This window comes from Pogonomyrmex barbatus, unplaced genomic scaffold (assembly GCF_055798465.1).
Source record: "Pogonomyrmex barbatus isolate J1 unplaced genomic scaffold, ASM5579846v1 scaffold13, whole genome shotgun sequence".
NCBI lineage: Eukaryota > Metazoa > Arthropoda > Insecta > Hymenoptera > Formicidae > Pogonomyrmex > Pogonomyrmex barbatus.
The window spans coordinates 2872614-2892950 of NW_028297109.1; the positions used below are offsets into that span (position 1 = coordinate 2872614).

A 20337-nucleotide genomic window follows, 5' to 3' on the forward strand; every position below is an offset into this window, starting at 1 on the left:
GCCTCGCGGTTATCGTCGAGATCCGGCGGCTGACAAATTTCGGCCATCCCGGCGCGCTATCCAGCCGGCTCGATTCCGCCATCGATAATCTCTCCGCTCGTGAAATTCAACGACGTCAACGCGAATTTATCGTCCACCGACGATCTCGCGGTCTCGTTAAGGTTTGCGTTTATAGTATATGCGAGCGACACGACGCGACGGGGTGCCGCGGTTCCGCGCCCCGACAAATCATCAAACAGCGAACATTCAAGCGTCGTTCCCACCTCGGAGCATCCGGGGGAACATTATTAGATAATCTTCGTGACGCGTTATTAAATCACTGGCGAGATGATCGTCGTAACTCGAATCGCTACTTCCACAGTTTTTATCAAAATAATCTCCACAACATCGCGTTGTGTATACTTCGTGTATTTTTATTATCAGTGATTCTCGAACGGAACCGTGTGCTCTTTTTTTTTTTTTTTGTTTTTTAAACGGCGACTAGCCCTAGCCACTTTTCGAGCATTTCGCGATCGTTCGGAACGGACCGATAAGACGAAACGTTATGCATGTCCGAAAGAAACGACCGCCGCTGAATCGGTCTCGGGCAAGGCGACTCGCGTGCTAATGAACCGGCCCGCTCGCGTTAAGTAAAATCTCGCGTGCCGGACTCTGCCCGTGTGTCGCGTGCGATACACGGGTTCTTTCAAGAGAACGCAAATCACTGCATCGAGATATTGCTGCGTTCTAACGGAAATTCGACGATGTTATCACGTGCAGTTTCATTAAGAATTTCTCCCTCGGTCGCTTCCTTCTCAAATCGCTGCCCTGACCCGGTCGCTGCGACAGCAATTCTACCCTGGACACTTATCTCGACGCTGAGACATCGCGAATTGACGGAATAAAAAGGAAAAAGAATTTTCTCCTTCGATCGAATAATTATATTATAGTTGAACATTAATTAAAAGCTTCTAAATAAAAACGCAAATGTGATGTGATTAATTAATTTCGCTTTAATATACGAATTACATGGTCAAAGCGTTTTCAATCGCGAACATTTGATGGAATTATTACACGGAAAATTTTCTCGGAAAATAGATGATTCGCGTTGCGTCGTAATTCTTTCATGTAAATAATCCATATAATAATTCTACTGGTTTGTTTTAAAAATAATCCGCTACGATTTAGGGATGTTCGCGCGCGGTCAACACGCCGTCGCGACGTAAAGTCGCGACAGCGATTACAGAATCGCGTGTATTCATCGTCGGTCATGTTCGTCGGTCTATGTCCCTTTTTTTTTTTTTTTCACCGCGGGACAGATTACCGGTCATTCCGCTTGACGTACGCGCGTAAAAGGCCTTACATTCGCATGATGTCGCGCGTAATCGGCCATTTTTACCGTAAATAGGGCCCGCTCATCGGCCCTACGCGCATAACTCTTTTTAACGCCGCTCGCGTTCTCGCCGGCAGTTTTTCCCCGTTCGCGTACGCCCGTTTCCCGCGAGTGTATACCACGAATGTGCACGTGTGTACGTGTGTACGTACGTGCGTGCGCGCGCGCGCGCGCGCGTGTGTGTGTGTGTGTGTGTGTGTGTGTGTAAGTAAATGTGTGGGCCGTGTGCTTTAATTGCCACACCCGCTTCGACCCCATATTTCACCGTGTGTCAGCGGGGGCTTGATGTTTCCCCGCGGTAAACACGCACAGCCCGGAGGTCCACCGGCGCATTCGTCAGGGTCGGATTAAAAGGGCATACTGCATTTTTTTTTTACGCAAAATGATTTTTAATGCGACGCATCGCCGCGGTAACGCGCGCCGCGTTCTTTCATCTTCGGGAGCTATTAACGCGATACTTGTTCTCTTTCACGAGTCGGGGCTAACGGGAACGCCGCACCGCGTCATCCCGCACATGGCCGTTGATGTGGAGATCGGAAGATTACAATTCCCGGGAAAACGGTTACGATTCACGCTGCCGTCAGTGGAAATCGTAAACGATGATTCGCGACCGTCTTCTCGGATACGCCCCAGATCCGCCCCTGTAATGCGTACGGCGCTTCTTTGTAGTTGCCGCAACGATATGCACCGAAAACGTATGCGTCGCGTGCGCTTTGCGATGCAACTCGTCGCATGTCGAGGGGTGGTCCGCCGATAAACGTGGCTGTTAACGAGTTTTAAATCTCCCCCCCTCCCCTCTCTCTCTCTCTCTCTCTCTCGAAAAGTCCCGTTTTCCCTTCGTAATCTCTTCCTTTCCGAATAGACCTACGCGAAGAGTTGATACTCGCGGCCAACGCGCTTAAATCAAACGTGGAAAAAATCGCAATGAGTAACGATCGTCCATTAAGCGTTTCTCACGAGGAGAGAAAAACTCGATCGCGCCGTACACATCCGGGGGAAAATTTGCGAAAACCTGCCCGGATATAAATATTTCATCAGAGCTGAAAAGTTCGGTAATTGGTTTAGTTAGCCGGGGGCCGACGTTGTCAGGACAGAAAGTTCGGCCATAAGCGAAATTTACTATTCAAATTCGGTCGACTCGCTGCATTAGGGTGAATGTCTGCCTGACTATGCAACATGGCGTGACAAGCACGAGAATAGAACCGCATCGGGTTTTACGAGATCGCGTGATCACCGCCAGCAAACATCGTCTCTACCATGAATTTCGTCGGTGCATGCCCGCCTTTATTTTGCTCGATTCTCAACTCTGATTCCGACCGCGCGCACACCTCGGGCTATCCCTGTATTGTATCTCGGAAAAAGCATTGCAGAATGCATCTTCCGGCGTTTGCGGGATGGCGGCTTTTTACGCGCGCATAAATATTTTGTTTTACTGCCGCGGCTGGTATACCCCGTTCGACTGGTATGATCCACCGTAAATCGCATTACAAGTATGATATGTAAATATCAGAATGTAAATATCTCACGTAACTATCTATCCGTACTATTGCGATAATTTGGGGAAGGGGACGGTACCAACCAGGGGATGATACTTTATTACGTTTTATAATAAGCCGAACGAAACGAGATTTCAGAATCACTTGAATATAAAGCATCTTTATGTCTCTTTAAATAAACTAATTAAATTATGGGTCGTGTTATTTATTATAACGAGGAAAGAGAGAGAAAGAGAGAGAGAGAGAGAGAGAGAGAGAGAAAGATGACGGTGTCTTAACGAAAGCGCTCAGCGCCGTATTTCGCCTCGCAGCGTAGCGAATTTTCTCACGGCGCTCTAATTTTACTGCGACACGCTCTATTAATACAGCCGCCGTACGCGTATCGCGAGAATATATAGTAGAGGCGAGCATGTCCGACTTCGCCAACGTTATGGAAATTCCAACGTGTGCATTACTAAATATACTGACGCGGGTTCTCTCTCTCTCTCTCTCTCTCGCTCGCTCTCGTCGCGGTTGTTCCCGCGGTTGGGGAAACAATCCGGAGAGAGAGTTCCCGATGGTTGCATAATCGAATTTATGCTTACGGCTGATTTGTACCATAGTAGCAGAGTAGCATAGATCCTGGCTATTTTATAACTCGATATTGCGAGTTACAAAATTTAGACCAAAGCAACATCATCGTTGGAAATGTAAAAAAAAAAAAAAGCGAGATATTATTTGTAATATCTCGAAAAAATATAGAAAGGAGCGCTGATAGTTTCGGGATATATAGAAATAATCGAAAACGTATGAATTGTAATATTCTTATTCAATCCTCTGCATTAGCATGTATCAGATGAGCATCGGAGGGTATCACTTATTTCAAGACTTAAAGCATTTCAGAAATTAAAGGAAATCAGTCCGGGGAAATGTGACTGGCTACGGCTTTTCCATCCAATTCAGCAGCGTTCCGTTCGTTCCTTGCACCTTCTCCCTTTCTTTCTTTCTTTCTCTCTCTCTCTCTCTCTCTCTCTCTCTCTCTCTCTCTCTCTCTCCCCCCCCTCCCTCTTTCTCCATCACGTGCAACAGCCGGGAAGACGGGAATGGGGTTGATCCACCCCAGTTGAATCCCGTGCGAAGAAAGGAACAGAGAGAGAGAGAGAGAAGCCACACGGTGGCTGGAGAAGGGAGGACGAAAGGGGCGAGGGGTTTCGTCGGCGGAATGGAATCCATTTCGAAATTGCAAGCCACCCTGTTCGATCCCCTTTCTCCACCGCCTACACCCTCCGTACACCCTCCCGCGGCCTTTTCCCGGCTCCTTCCCTCAGGAAAAGCCACTCCTCCTGCTCGACTCACACCGCCCGTCTTGCTCTCTATCTCCCTGGCTCGCTCCCTTTCGGGAGACAGCGTGCTCGCCTCGAATACTGATATCGAGCAAAGTCCTTTTTCCCTTAAACCGAGCAGCCACCAGGAATAATGCATTATACGTACGCGTCCTTCGTCTCTCACTTCCTCCTCGTCGACTTTTCCTCTCACGCTCTGGTCATAGTACTTTCCTTCCTGTCTCGCTAGTCATAGTCCTCCGTCTTTCATCATGTCGACGAGCTCGAAATATATCCAAATTTGTCCTTCTAAACAGCCTTACGTTTTTAATTAACAATAGTTTATCTTATAATGAATGCCTCCTGGTTTCGGCGCGTCTCCTCGAATGATTAATGGATGGTAAAGCCCAATGCTTTGTCTTTATTTTAGGCCTGTAACGAATTCACCACTCACGTAATGAACCTGTTGAGGGAACAGAGTCGTACTAGGCCGATCACGCCAAAGGAAATCGAAAGGATGGTCCAAATTATCCACAAGAAGTTCTCCAGTATCCAAATGCAGCTGAAACAGTCCACTTGCGAAGCTGTAATGATCCTAAGGAGTCGATTTTTGGACGCCAGGTTTGTATTAGAATGATAATAATACTGATATCAAATGCATTCGATTTATCCTATACGTTTTTGTGCTTTTGTTTATTCGTTGCAATTAACATGGTACAAATTGATTCTTGTTACAGACGTAAAAGAAGAAATTTCAGCAAACAAGCATCCGAAATTTTGAATGAATACTTCTATTCCCACCTCAGTAATCCCTACCCGAGCGAAGAGGCCAAGGAGGAGCTCGCACGAAAATGTGGAATTACTGTGAGCCAGGTATCATCCACTTATCTTTTCCCATACATATTAGATGACGAACTTTTGCAACTTAACATATCCTGCGTCATCTTATGACTTTTAATTTTTAAAGTAATTTAAAAGTTTTTAAACTTATTTGAAAAAGATACTCTGACGTCACGATATTTCGGCGCAGAATAAAGTATTTGCGAACATTTTGAAGAAGAATTAGATATTTCGAGTGTGGATTTGAGAATCCTGTAACGAATCGTAATGAGCGGCTATGTTTGTTTCGCGCTATCAGGTGTCCAATTGGTTCGGAAATAAGAGGATACGCTATAAGAAAAACATCGGTAAGGCACAGGAGGAAGCGAATTTGTACGCAGCCAAAAAGGCAGCTGGTAAGTTCCAACCTTCGCTTCACGAGCGACGGGTGTTCCTTCACGAGTTCGTTTTGCTTATGGCATGAGAAAAATTCTGTAATAATAATTTATAAAATCATTTCACAAAGTATCTATATATGGACAAATCTCCATGATCGAAAAGCAACATTCCTTTATTAACGAAAGTCGAAAGCGATTTTATTTTATGAATGGCAATTTATAGAATGTCTTCCAAAGTGCTTTTACGTTGCTATCGTTCTATCTCTCGATGCTCTCTCGGGCTTATTGCTCCTTTGGTTGTTTCGCCCAGTTTTCTCGAAGAAAAGCGTAACGAAAGTGAAAAACGAAAGATGTAAATTATTTTCGGAAATTCTCATAAATTAAAGTAATTAACAGACAAATCAATGATATATACTCATCACATTCTTTTTTACGTCTTAAGCGTGAAACCAAAATAGAGGAAGTCTCATTACTATAAATCATTAGACGACTGAGTTATCGCCCATTGTTCGGCGTGGCAGTGACATTATTATTATTGCGGCCGCCGATGAATCGCCGACGAAGAATAAATCCAGCGATACTGATTGTCTTTTTTACCACGTGATAATCGGAAGAAAGATTTTCGTGACTAAACCTTCCCAAAAAAACTCCTCCAAGTTTTCGAAAGTATTGCAGGTGCAGCATACATAAAACGAAATTTTCTCGTTACATTCTTCGCCGTAGCAGATACGCTCGTCTCACGTCCTCGCTCGCTACCTACTTTCGTCTTCCAGCTTCGAAGGCGATCCTTTTCCTTGTCCTCGTGAAAATTGCAAGAAAAATTCCCGATCCCATTTCGAAATTCCACGGATTCATGGATCTCACCCCGGTCGCAATTACGCGCGCTTCGCTTAACTACCGAGGCATCTCACTTTATTTCGGACGTCGGCGTGAGATATTTTTAACTCACCAATTATACGTGAGAGAAGGGGAGAAACACGAGTCGGATGGCGAGAGGGGGATGGGTCGAAGAACGCCGGGGTTCCCGATGGAAATTCCGAGCCTCTCGCATTTCTTTCAGCACTTTCTGCGTTTGTCTTTCCTCGTCCACGTTCACGAATGAAACGGCCCGCGCGGTCCGTCCTCTCGTAATTAAAGAAACGGAATTCTAACGATCTCGCTGTCCTGCGAAACAACGCTTATCTCGAATGGCGCGGAGGTTTTACAAGAGCGAGATACTCGGCTTTAGAAACCGAGGCTTTACGTTCACACAAATCTGAAGCAAATTACGAGAAGACTCGAATATTTTCGCGAGAAGAGAAATCTCGCTTCTTAACCGATCGAAATTGGGAATTATATATTCGAGACGAATTGCAAACTTAATTAGAATAATCTTCGTTATCATATCCTAAACATACATATTCTCTCGATAGTTAGACGTCTTACGTGCTCGCGACATCACGCGAGATTACCCTCGAGAATCAAAGAGAGCATAAGCACGCGAGAAAAGCAAGAGAGGAAAAAAAATCGCTATGGCTTAAAAAGAACTTAAAAAGACGCACCCTCGAATTTTGTATGCACCGCGATTGTTTCTACAGCAGCTTTTGCAGGAGCATCGCCGTACAGTATGGGCGGTGCCAGCCAGGGCACCCCGACGCCGATGATGTCGCCGGCGCCGCCCGGAGGACCGCAGGACATGGCCGGATACAGCATGGGAATAAACGGCAGTGACTACGGTTCGCAGCCGTACAACGACGGCTCTATGGGATACGACCCCATGCATCAGGTAAAATTTACGTATCCCTTCACACCGCTTCTCACTGCTTGCGCGATGTCTCCTCATTAGTCGGTACTGGTACTCAGTGTCTCGCTTGCTTTTCGGAAATACGCATTCGCATTTAGCATGACGCTTAAGAATGGTATAATTTTGTAGAAGAAAAAATAACGCTGTGGCTCGGAAACGCGCTACTAGTGAAAGTCCACCAAGAAGAACAATAGAACAGATCTACGAAAAGACAAAGAAAGATAATTAATTCCGATAAAGATTAATGCATCGATCAACTTTTAAATTTAAAAAGATTATCATATATCCGTCAATTATATTTATTAACTTATTTAATTAAGTTTCTAAATTTGAGCATACACGAGACGAAAGTTTTAACAAAAATCTCTTACTGATTTATTATTTATTATATTTAAAAATTATATAATTTTGCGTATAATTATTTTAAATCAATTGAATTCTTATGTGCACATCTTTGAAGAAATTTATTATCTTTCATTTGATCCTTCATTTGAAATAATGATTAGAGTAAATTTTGAACATATGATATTATTAATATTATTAAATCTTTATTTTGTATATACTTTTGTACAATGTTTATTTTAAATTACTATACAAAATAAAATTAGTTATATCGAAGATTTTGTGTTTTTTTTTCTTTTTTTTTTCTTTTTTTTTACTTTAATACTCCTTAAACTTATAGCACCTGATTAACTTTATTTTCCAGACATACTATTGATCCTATTATTATTAAAAATCTATTCATATAAGTCGCTTCCAAGCCACGGCATTGCATCCTGATGAAAATGCATGCGCATCTCACCTTTTGCATACTCACACTCACCACAAGAGAGAAAGAGAGAGAGAGAGAGAGAGAGAGAGAGAGAGAGAGAGAGAGAGAATAAGAAACGATATAGGAACAAAGAAAAAGAAGAAAGGGTGACGGTGAAGAAGTCTGCTTGAGCTTCAGAATGATACGATGCCATATACAGAGAACGATCTTCGCGTAAAACAACTCGACATGCATAAAGAACACGTTATGGATAATAGCGTTTTGGTTTCGTATTACGCGATTAAACTGACTTTCTCAACGTTTCTGTTTCAATTTCCTCAGATTTTTTTCAGATCCGTTGAATAGAAACGTGTTGTATTCCCGAGATGGAATAAGTGAAGCGCTCACATACTCAAAGAAATTTATATATAATTGGCCCAAGAGGGCTCAAATTACGTACGTAGTACCTCTTTCATTCCCTGTATATGGGCGTGCGTGCATGCGAATGTGTGCAATTAAACGTATGCGTGTGTTATGTGAGTATATATAACATAGGCCGGATACGCTATTGCTGGTCCTATAGACGGGCTCGAGGGCGCCGACAGTCGCGAAGGGTGTGTTGGATATCGGGTAAGGGTTGCATAGGGTAGGATCTGCACAGATACACGCGCGTACAAATACACATACGCAGGACACATGTGCATATACACACGTACACACACACACACACACACACACACAGCTAGCGGCCAATAGCACCAGGTTTGCTTAGTATGCATTGGAGTTGCTAAGTCACTTTTTAGGCAGGGCTGGCTCTCTCACATATTAATAGAGCTAGTGGTTGCGCGCCGCCTCTTCTAACGAGTCGCATCCCTCCCGCGATGCAACGCGACAAAGCGAATTTGGACGGTGGAAAATTTGCGGGATTTTCTCTCCTTCGGATTGTCATGCTCGACAATCCTCCGCGTTATCAATCTTTGATAAGTACGCTTCGTATCGCTTTTCTCGCCCGAATGTCATTAAGGCTCTTCACATAAATCGTCAGTTATCTTCTCGTTCTCCTCCTTCTTCATTAAATTCTTCTTCGACTTTCGTCGAAATTTGCTGGCGGTTTCTTACAGTCCGGAATTTGCTTTCGTTTTTTAATTTATCGTACTGCCCGCTCACAGTCGAGTCAGATTGACGTAGGTACTTTTACGAGCTTTTCGTCGAATTTTTTTTTTTTTTTTTTTTTTTTTGAGCGAAGGATACCCTATTTTGCAATTGGTAAATTGACATATACCTGCTAATTTCCGTTTTAATGTTCACACGAAAATACGTATCTCGCATCGTCTCCAGTGCGGCTCTTCGTTCTTCAAACGTAGTAAATCTCGCTGACGTACAATTTCAACGATGTCGCATGGCACGGAGTGACGTTAAATTAAATTTGCGGGTAAACACAGCGAGCGGGAGTATTCGGCAAGCCTGGCAGGGGATTCCTGTAGGAATTTCTAGCCGATGGATCCAATATCTGACATGTCAATACGGTGATCACTTGTCGATGTTTCGCTTCGACTACAATTCTATCGTAAGATAAAAGAAAAAAAAAAAAGACGTTTTTTACGTTCGTCCGATGAATTATTTATCGGAGGACTCGTCCGATCCGCGATATATTTTCAATCCGCAAGACACGAAACGTTAAATTGTCGTTAATGAGACTGTTTCGATAATCGATCGCGCAACGTTTCTTTCATTTTCTCGCGGACGGATCTTCTATTTTGGAAGGCGCCTCGAACTCTCGAATGCGGAATCGAGGCCATCCTAAGAAAGCTCTCCGGAGGAAATTAATTTCATCCGGTTCACCCCGAAATTCCGCACGATCGTGCAGGACGCGGTGCCGCGCTGCAGGGGTTGAAATGAAGCGACTAAAATGCATGCTCGTAGCCGCGCTGTTCCGCAGCTCACTTCCGGCTTTTGTATAGCTCTACACTTCTTTATCGATCTGAAACGGAGCCCGTCTTCTTCGGTGTATTCTTCCCGGTGTTAAGTTCCATCAGTTTTATCGTTCGATCGACGCTACCAAACCGGTTTTCCAGAGAGAAACAAAACACGTAGCGAATTTACAGATTGGTTCTATTTTTAGTTGGTTTTGCGATAAACTCACTTCCGCACTTTTCTATGGAGAAACAGTCTTCTAAGTCTTTAGTCGATTTAAATTTTTAGTTTGCTCAGCAAACGTAAAGAGCAATTACGATTTCTCGATCAACTCCGTTCTTTGTTCGCCAGGAATACCGTAATAAAGTGCTCGAGCAGTTCGATTTAAATTTCTAATTTTACTTCGAAAAAGTAGAATCTCCACGCGTTAATTGATTTTCTTGTTAGGCTCTCCGCCTGAATTCGTGAATTTTAACTCGTCCGGTCGTTCTTAACGAGAGATCGAATTTGCAATTTCTCATCGCACTCATCGATCTCGCCAGTTTTTATCAGCTTTGGCGTTACATCGAGCGCATGTGATCAACTCTGATAGCCAAGTTCGACGTGATCGGCTCTGATCGCGAAGTTTGCAACGATGAATCCTCTCCCCCTCTGACGCTGCAGCTGGCACTAACTACTTTTCCCGTAATCGCATACGTAACAAATGACAGCATTCGCTTTGTACACTCTTACACGAGCACAAAGAGCCTCTCACATGCCGACCGACTGACTCCTAACATTTTGCACCGGTCAAGTAATGTGTAATCCACTTATATATATATATATATATATTCCGTCAGTATTATTCTCTTATCACCGTTTTGTCATCGCCGTCCCTCCCCCTCACCCCCTCTTTACTCTTCTTTTAATCTCGTTCTAATCAGCTGTTGGTTGGTACTTCGAATTCTAACAACTGTAACAGTAACGATAAGGGGCGGCGGAACTGTGTTTGTCGCAAACGGAAAAAAAAAAAAAAAACGCGAATGAAAAACGAACGGAGCCGTGAGCGAGTTGTGGGGGAGAGGGAAGCTTTTCCTTCCCAATCCGGCCGTTTTCGGATTCTAGCCGTCTCCAGCTATTTTTGCGCGCGTACCGCCGTAACGCGCGTTACTAAAATATCGAGAATGACACTTTGAGAAGAAAGACGGCGCATTGTCGCAAGCACAGTTCTGGTACGGTCTCTGCTACCCACCTATGTTACTGTCACGATCCATTCGGTCGTCTGCTGCGCCGTCTCTTCTACTCTCCATCACCTTGACGATTCCGTCCCGGAAGCTGCGAAATCGTGCGAACGGTTCGCGCAACCCGGAGACGATCCCGGGGACGCATTCTCCTCTTATCGCTCGCGAAGAAATTACGTTATGCAAATCTAAACGAGGAATTTTCAACTAGCACAAATCGGATTTAACTTTGGAAATAGAAGATCGCAATCGGACAAATTCTTGTCAGGATCTTAAATTACGATTCGACGCGAAGTACTAAAAATAAAAAAAAAAAAAATAGAAAAAAAAATGAAGAATAGATCGGAAACTCCGACTCAATGACGTTTTTTCTTGATGCAGATGAAACGAAATTCTTAGAAGGCGACAGAGAGTGAGAGAGAGACACCGGATCAGACAGCCATGCAAAAGACACGCAATCAAAGCTAGCGAGAAAGAGAGGGAGAGAAAGGATAAGAAAGTGTGGATCGTGCGAGAGACAGAAAGATAGAAGGATGAACGCGAATGGGGGAGAGAAAGAGAGAGAGAGAATGAGATGACACAGCCGGGAAAAATTATAAGACGTGAACGTGAAAATTGGAACTGGTGCGTGTGTACACTGATCTCGGCCTCTCGTGCTTTTTTTTATTGTGTTTCCAGTGATGCGTCAGGCTGGCCTAAAAACGCTCGCAGTCGTTATAGAAAAACTCGAGCGAAGCTCTCGGCATAAGAAAAAAGAGTATAAGAGAAAGAATAAGAGAAACATTAAGAGTTAGGAGATAGCGAGAAAGTGCGAGCGAAAGAAAGAGATAGAGAGAGAAAGAAAGAGATGCTCGAGATTAGAAGCTGACGAGGGCCGGTCAGGACATCGTAACGTTGCAACAAGCGTCCGATCTCTTCCTCCAGAACTTAGTTTTCAGAAAGAGAGAGAGAGAGAGAGACAGAGAGGCATTTGATGGAGGGTCGTGGATTTTCCGAGAGAGAACTAGGAACGAGAGGAATGCTCGGTGAGACGTTGTTAGGATCCTCCGGCTCGCGGGGTGCCAGTTCCGTTCTCATCTAACTCATCGATAGTGCAATATATACGCAGGCAGATCCGCGTGTCTACGTGTTTCCGGGGACGTTTTGAAATTCCTACTCCGAGCCTGCTTCGCGGAGGAGGTTACTGCAGAGGAAGATCTCCACTCGTAAATCCCCGAGGAAATAGAAATTTATTTTCGAACCAAGTTACGCACGGAGGGGAAAGGACCACGTGTGTCGCGACGCACGTTTTAAAGATGTGAACGCGACGAAGTCGAAGCTCGAGTGCGAGCTTCCGAGCGCCGCAGAGAGTGCCGACGGCGAGTTTTTCGGGTAATCTGACGAAATTCACCAGTGCGACGTTGCGAAGAGACTAGAGCAAGGAATTTCACGGGGGGGGGGGAGGGGGGAAGGGCGAAAATCTAGCTGCCCCAGGTATCCAAAATTTCATTCGATGCGCATCCGAGAATGATCGTCTCTCTTATTAGCTTCTCTCGTACCGATCTGTCATCCTGAAGAGTTATCTCGACAGTGGAAGAATTGGAGAGCGCAACGGCAGAATCGAGGAGGCGCGCGAATCGAGCTTCGGATCTTTGGATCTTTCCGGGTGTTCCGCACTGAATTCCGTATACACACAACGATACGTACCGGGGAAAGCGCGGAGGGCTTCTCGCCTTCGTGCGTTCTATTATACCCTCCAGAAAGACGTCCTCGCCTTCGAGCTCTTCCCTTAGGATTAGATCTCGCTAAGTGTGCAATAAGATTTTGATATTGGGACTTCTTTTTTTTTCTTTTTTTTTTTTAGATTGTAGAGATACGTGTTAGATAGGCCGTTTGTTACGTAGATAGTAAAAGTTGGTGGCAGCAAGCGATAAGTTTTTAGTTCGATCGTAAGTCGATCGCGAGTGTTTCGGACGGTGCTGAGATGCGCGAACCGTTTGTTACTTTCAACAACCGAAGTTTCTTCCAGTCGCGGAATTCGAAAATGGGGCCTTGAAATTAAATTCGCGCGAGGGGCGTTTCTGTTTACCTTCCCTTTTTGTCGCAGTTTTGGCGTCTGAGAGACCAGTATCGGAAGACACAGCAGTGACGGAGTTCACGCGGAATCCGTAGCCGTTTGTACATAAATATTTGACAGCATACACGCACCCTACGCATTACGCGCGGTTTCATATGTCGCTCTTTACACGGCTTTCGATACTTAATACTTTAGAGACTTACATAAAGGCAGCTCTTTACACACACAAACGTACACATACACATACACTCCATACATACACTCGCATCCACTCACAATTTTCACACGTATGATATGTATATATAGGCTGATAGAAGGAGAACAAGGCAACGTTGGAGTGTATTTTATAGATAACTGGAGAGATATTAGGGCAGATACTTTTCATGACATGCATGGCTGCATGTAGAATTTCAAGACACGAGAGCCTCCGAAGCGAAAAGTCACTATCGATTTTTCTCTGCACCATTTGATCAAGGAATACCCTTTTGTAAGTCGCGGAAGATTGAACTGTCCATGGTTTGCCGACGGTAATTTAATAGATTTAAAAGACGCCTGAATTGCAATATCGCAAATGGTATTTTCTGAGGCCCACGTGTGTACTGGTTTTACAAGGTAGTACGTGTGCGCTCCTTTTGTCTGCTTGATTTGAGAGAGAGAGAGAGAGAGAGAGAGAGAGAAAGGAAGAGAGACGGTTGAGTGTAGAATGAATGAATAAGCGGAGGATTGAAAGTCGGAGAAAAGAGCATGATAGAAAGAGAGTGAGTGGAATCAAAAATTTCATTGTAGTCTCGTTTTGCAGAGTTCAGAATTTCGCGTAGACAGTAGAATAGACGCCGGTCCGTTGCGTCGGAGTGAATTTCGAAAGGATTTCTCGATTCGACATTTGCCTTGCAATTACCCCACGTGAAATGACATCCAACTGACAAGTTTCGCCGACGAAGCTGAGACACAACTGCTCGGAAATCCTTTCGTTCTCGAGACGTGGGTAACGAGAGACGGTATCGCGAGTAATAACGCGAAACTCGCGAAGATATCGAGTTTTCCGTCCGAGTTGCGCGATAGATTCGAGTAGCGAGCGAAATCCAAGATAACTTGGAAATTTTCGCCACGTAACGTGGAAAGTAAATGCCCGTTTCTCGTTTTCCGCGTGGATCGACGCAACGTGCCGAGCTTGGAGAAGGTTCGGCGTATCCGCGACATCTATACGGGATACGGATAGACCGAATGTTCTCCTTGGAAGGCGAAACGCGAAGCGAAACAAGTCTTCTTTTTCTATCGGGTCGAGGCGAGGCTTAGTGACCAATGACACGCTATTTTGTCGCCATCCTGCAGGGGATAAAGACAGAGGGCTAAAAATCAATTGCAAAACAAAAAACAAACAATCGAAAAACATGACGCAGGGCAAGGCATTGGCTGGGGGGCCAGGCGCGGCGGGATGGATGCAACAACGCGAGGCGGTGCCCGAATTTCCGCCTCTCCACGATTCAGCGGACTCTGATTCCGACCGGGAAAACGAAAAGCGACCGCGCGTCTAAGACTCAGAGACCCTCGTTTTTCTCGTTTCCCCCTTTCTTTCGAGACGAATGCGATGAATTAGGCAAGAGAGAGATTGTACGAACGATGCGTGCAGAGAGCGAGCGAGCGAGCGAGCGAGCGAGCGGAAAACGTGAACCACATCACACAGCATCGCAATTCCAACGACACGACACGACACACGATGAAAGGAAGTATACACGAGGCATACGACATGATCGTTTCGCCGATACTCTTAATAAGTAACGTAATCTTTTTTTTTTCCATTTTCGAACAATTCTCTTCTCGTTTTGATTTGTATCAGAAGGAAGAAGGATACGTGCAGAGGGATTCGTGGACCGTCCGAGCGATCGCCCGTCGCAGAAGGCAGTTGGCAAACTCGGAACTTGGAGAATGATGGAGCGATTAACTCGTCCGGCTGTTGTCTGTTATCAACTAATGTATACGCGAGCATCCCGGGTGCTCGGAACCAGAGAGAGTCATCGGTCGCGGGACGATTAAGACACGTCTCCCTTCACGTATCCTTGTTGTCCGGTCTTGCCTTACCGAGCAATTTTTAGCTCGTAAAGCTCTGAAGCGGATGAGCAAAGTGAACGGAAAAAAAAGACACGCGAGCGACGAAGACGTAGGTCAGTGTGCTCTCCTCACGGCGGAAGTCATTTCTGAGAAGACAATAGGTCGACGTACACGCGCCTAGCTAGGGAGAGAGCGTACCCAGATCACATTTACAACATTAATATGGACACAGCGTTTCCAAGTCCTTCCAAAATTTAATTGTTGAAATTCAAAGCGATATCTAAAAAAAAATGAAATAATAAAATTTTTGATATCTTCAATTATATTATGGATTTTTTAAAAATAAGTTTATAAAATTTTTTAGAGATGTTAATCTTTTTTTTTTTTTTGGAAACGCTGTGTGAAAGCAATTTTTCGAAAACACACACATAAACATTCTTCTCTCCATGCGACTTTATGTTAATGTCATGTTACTCGTTTCCCATATGTTAATCTTATTCTTATGTAATGCTGGCGAATGTCTTCTATGTTTATTAACGACTTAAACCCTATATTTTATTTCTCTAAGTTCAGCTTTAAAGTGCAATAATGATCTGGTATGTTGCGTATGCCAAGAGGTTCAAACTCTAGAAAAATGAATAATTCGCAAATGATTCGCAAAAAATTTATTCGTGACAAATAAATTTAAATACGCATTAATTTTATATAGATAACGGTTGGACGATTATTATATAAAGAAGTTCTAGGATTCTTAGAACTTATTCTTGAAATCCCTCAGAATCGAAGTTCTTAGAATACGAGGAATGTCACCGTGGAAAACTTGGGCGTCGGAGTTCTGAACCCATTGGCCCATTGGCCCAAACGCTCGTGTCTCGAGTTCAACAATGACGAGCATTGATCAAGAATGCGATTGCGTTGAAAAATTGATGTGCATGACTGTATCCATGAGCGAGAAACACGAGCTGCTTTTCGCGTTCCTTCCGTTCCCTTTCCTTCTTTTTTTTTTTTGTAATTGCATTACGGAGCACGAAGGTCTCGTTAATTTGTTCCTTCCCGATTATTTTATCGTCTTTATTCATCGCCCGACATACAAACACGAACATACACATTCATACACACGCAGTTTGAATCCGAAATCGGCAGCGATCCAAAAAGATAAATCGAGCGTCCAATTTTCACACGACGTCGATGTGTAAAATCTTAAGCGCGGCCGATCGATCGGATTCGACCCAACAACACGTGATTGCGCCTGTCTACCCTTAGTTGGTCGTACGTACGTAGGTACATATGTATTGTGTATACGTATATATACATATATATACATGTGTATAAAAAAAAAATATATATATATATATATATATTATATATACATTCTATACTTTCATATCTGTAATTCGCACGCCACTGCCGTGCGGCGAGAAAAGAGATCTCTTGTTGTAACGAACCGAGCAGAGGACACACGAGGATTGCGTTTCGCGAATGGAGAACGAAAAAGATATTCCCTTCGACCCGGACGTGAAAACGCGCGCGCGTTCGCACAGTCAGTCGTCTGAAGACGAGTCCGTGGTGTACGTGTGTTTCCTGGATAAACGAAATATTTCATTTGCCGCGGATGTGCACGTCCGCATCACCTCGGAATCGTTTGCGAGGGCGTTCCGAGGATGACGGCGAGATAGGTCCCTCTTGCGAATCTTCTCGGACGATCTTTTTTCACGCCACTATGAATTCGCGCGCGTACACGGCCGGATGCTGTTTGCTTTCAGGAGCTGTCGCCTTGAAATCCTTAGGAGAAACGCAGGAAGAACGCATACTGACAAACAAAAAAAAGCGAAAGAGAGAGAGGTGTGTGTGTGTGTGTGTGTGTGTGTGTGTGTGTGTAGGTGTAGGTAGATGTGTGTGTGTGTGTGTGTGTGTGAGTGAGTGCGAGAATGAGATAAAAAAAGAGAGAGAAAAGAATATGAATACGAGACCGCATTGTTATCGCGATAACGCTCGCGCAATCCGATCACCTCACTATCTGTGATCCGAGGCTCGCCTTTGAACGGCGAGTAATACGAACTAAAAATCGATATTAAGCTATTAAGATTACGTAACGCGCTCGTGTCTGGAGGCACTCGTGTTCTCGCCTAAAATCAGAATCTTTTAACCAATCTCCCGCCCCTTCGGACACCACTTCTCGTCGTCATTTTCGCGGATTTGTCTCGTGGATACGCGGGATCCTCGACGAAACAGGCACCAAAAAAACATTAGAAAGAAAAAAAAACATCTACTCGTACATATAACGCGTTTGTTTTCCCTTTATCTCTTTCAATTTTCTTCGTTACGTTAATGTCGATCTCGAGAACACCACCTCGGAGTCGAGAGACCTCTCTCTCGATGAATTTCGAAGAACGTCGCGCCTCGAATATTTATAAACTTTTTACGAAACAAAAAATTGAATTCGAAGTTAACGCGGAACGGGGGTGCCTGCGAGAGCGGGGGTGTCTCGCGATTCACTCCGGAGCGATGCTCCGCGATCAGTAATTTTCTCAAGCGCTGACTTTCATCTTGGAGACTCCACAGACGCGAATGCTTCCAGCCATCGACGACAGTGTTTTTCCCCTTCTTACCCCTCTCAGCGATCCATCAAGAGCAAAAAAAATATATAGCAGAACGCGGAATGATATATAGCAGACGCGTTGAGAGAAATAAAAGTGCGAGAATGAACGAGAAAGAAAGAGAGAGAGAGAGAGAGAGAGAGAGAGAGAGAGAGAGAGAGCGAACGGGAGAGAGAGAGAGAGAGAGAGAGAGAGAGAGAGAGAGAGAGAGAGAGAGAAAGAGCAGAAGCAATGGTCCTGCGACACAACACTAATGTATACGATTTTTCAACACGAAAATATTATATATTGTAGCTATATATATAGAAGTATATATAAAAGAGGATAGTATATAGGCAACCATAACGGCTAAGTGAATCATTGTAATGACGATGATAATTAACACGGCGAAAATTATTATTATTAGTTATTATTGATTAGTTTATTTTTAATTATTATTATTGCCATTATTATTATCATTGATATTATTATTATTACTATTATTATTGGCGGTTCTCGCATTGTGATAATCGCAACTGTAATTGTATCATTATGATGATAATAAGTATCTATGGGTTATTAAAGTTTATTACGTCGGCTCGAGAAAGAGAGAAAGAGATGTACTTTTCTTTCCTTTTTTTTTTTTAAGGATGTTCACACCTCCGTCGTAGTCACGATCATTTTTTTCTTATCTTTTTTTCTCCGCTTGCCGTTTATTGATTTAGTTGTCGCGAATGAATTGCAAATGGATCATTTATTGCCTAGCACGTACGTAAAGAGAGAAAAAAAAAAGGATATCCCATTCATTGTATAAACAAAGCCGAGGCAAAGGTGGAGAGTTACGAGTATCCTCCGAGCGATTAGGTGGTTAAACTCTGTTGTTAAATAATATGTCGCGAGCGAATCGCTCGGCTAAAGATCGGTTGCCGAATGTAATTTCTCGTCCTCTTACTGATTTTCACCCTCGTTCCGATTTAATTTTAATCACGTCCGAATATTAAATTCCCGACCGTGAAGTATAGAAGATTTTGTTAAGACGTTCGATTCTCAGGTCGATACCGTGACTCGCGTACGATCTTTGCACTAAGACGGAACCAAGAAGATCCAAGGAAGACGAAACAAGCGAATATTTACGACAAACACGACCGATCTGTTTTTCTCCTCTTTGACGAGAGATGAAACGTACTCTTCGATATAAATCTCGGCCTCGCTCAGTCTGGATTCAACGCTCTTGATCGCTCATCCACGAGATACGCCTATGCTCGCTGCTTGTTTTTTTTACACACGCGAGCACATCTAAAAAAACATGGACTCGATCTCCATTTCGCGTAACGATCGCAAACTTGCGAAGTCGGGGATTCGTTCGCGTTTTCGTGCGACGGGCGATCGTGTTGCTGTTCAAGCCGCGACAAATGGATCCTCGGGACGATCGTTTCAAGATCGCCTCGGTCTCGAGACGGCCACCGCTATCTTTAGCCGAATCCTTCGCCGATCGTGCGACCAGTACAAGTGCGTTCCGGCACAGCTAGTATACGAGAAAAAAAAAAAAATGCGCGCCCGGGGTTCGCTGTGAGCGCGCCTTCGGGCGTCCCTTTATAGGCTCTACTCTAACATTTAATAAATGAAACGAGAAACAAAAATGAAGAAAAGGAAAAAAAAAAAGGAAATACAGATCGATAATATCCGGCGCGATGTGCGAGAGGGACACACACAGAGAGAAAGAGAGACGGAGCGCGTGTGTGCGTGTGCGTGTGCGTGCGCGGAAGAAAGATTGACGAGGAAGAAATAACGTTTAGCGTATACTTCACGAATACGCGTGGTATAAGATTATTATTATATATTTATATCCTTCGCGCGCTCTTCTCCTCTACCCTCCTCCCCCTTCTTCTCCTCTATTTTCCCGGTGCCCCGGTCTCTCCGTTTCTCACTCTCCCATCGTCAGCCTCCTCTCCAACTTCCGTTTTACACGCGACAGCGGAGAGAATGAGAGAGAAAGAAAAGAGGCGGAAGATGTAGAAATAATAAGAGATGACCGGTACACGCTCGACGTGCACGCTGATAAGAACGCTGATTGTTAAACTGCATTTAACTATATTTTTTTCCCTTTTTCTTTCTTTTTTTTTTTCGCCTCTCGAAGTGTCATCGGTGTCACGGCGTTAACTGTCGTCGTTCAAAGAGCCTCTCCCTCCCCCCCCCCCTCCCTCCCGTCCCCCTCCGTCTGCCTGATTCGACCAATTTACCCGATGATCCCGGTCGCGCCTACAGAGACGATGATATTTTTGGATTGATTTCTTCGTGATTTCAACAACGAGCACGCAACAACAACATGCGCCTTCCCACTTTGCATATTACACGCCGGAAACATCCGCCGATTTCGTATACGTATTTTGTGTATGATCTCAAAGTAAAAGAAAAAAAAAAAAAAGAGAAAAACGTCCGTGCGCGGGAGACGATCGTCGACGTTGTGGCCCGAAAGACGACAGTATACCACAGAAATCATTGTATCGATTCGAAGCATTATGATAAACTTAATAAAAGGATCGAAAATATAACGCATTTCCGATTGTTCACATCCTCTCCCCCAATCCTCACCTGCGCTCCA

General features: G+C 44.2%; 1 protein-coding gene across 8 annotated transcripts in view; it reads left to right on the forward strand.

The window, feature by feature from the left end:
* Positions 1 to 20287, forward strand: part of exd (PBX homeobox extradenticle) — a 49296-nt gene extending 29009 nt beyond the window's left edge. Inside the window, exons 4-8 of one of the 8 annotated variants that reach the window (XM_089072221.1) lie at positions 4600 to 4790; positions 4907 to 5042; positions 5308 to 5404; positions 6964 to 7151; positions 14948 to 20287. In XM_089072221.1, the coding sequence (XP_088928347.1) occupies positions 4600 to 4790; positions 4907 to 5042; positions 5308 to 5404; positions 6964 to 7151; positions 14948 to 15040 (705 nt within the window). In that variant the 3' untranslated portion in view covers positions 15041 to 20287. Of the gene's footprint in view, positions 1 to 4599; positions 4791 to 4906; positions 5043 to 5307; positions 5405 to 6963; positions 7152 to 7298; positions 7788 to 11435 lie in introns of those variants that run through there. The other 7 variants (XM_089072223.1, XM_089072222.1, XM_089072219.1 and 4 more) reach the window with 7 other exon arrangements.
* The last annotated feature ends 50 nt before the right edge of the window (positions 20288 to 20337 follow it).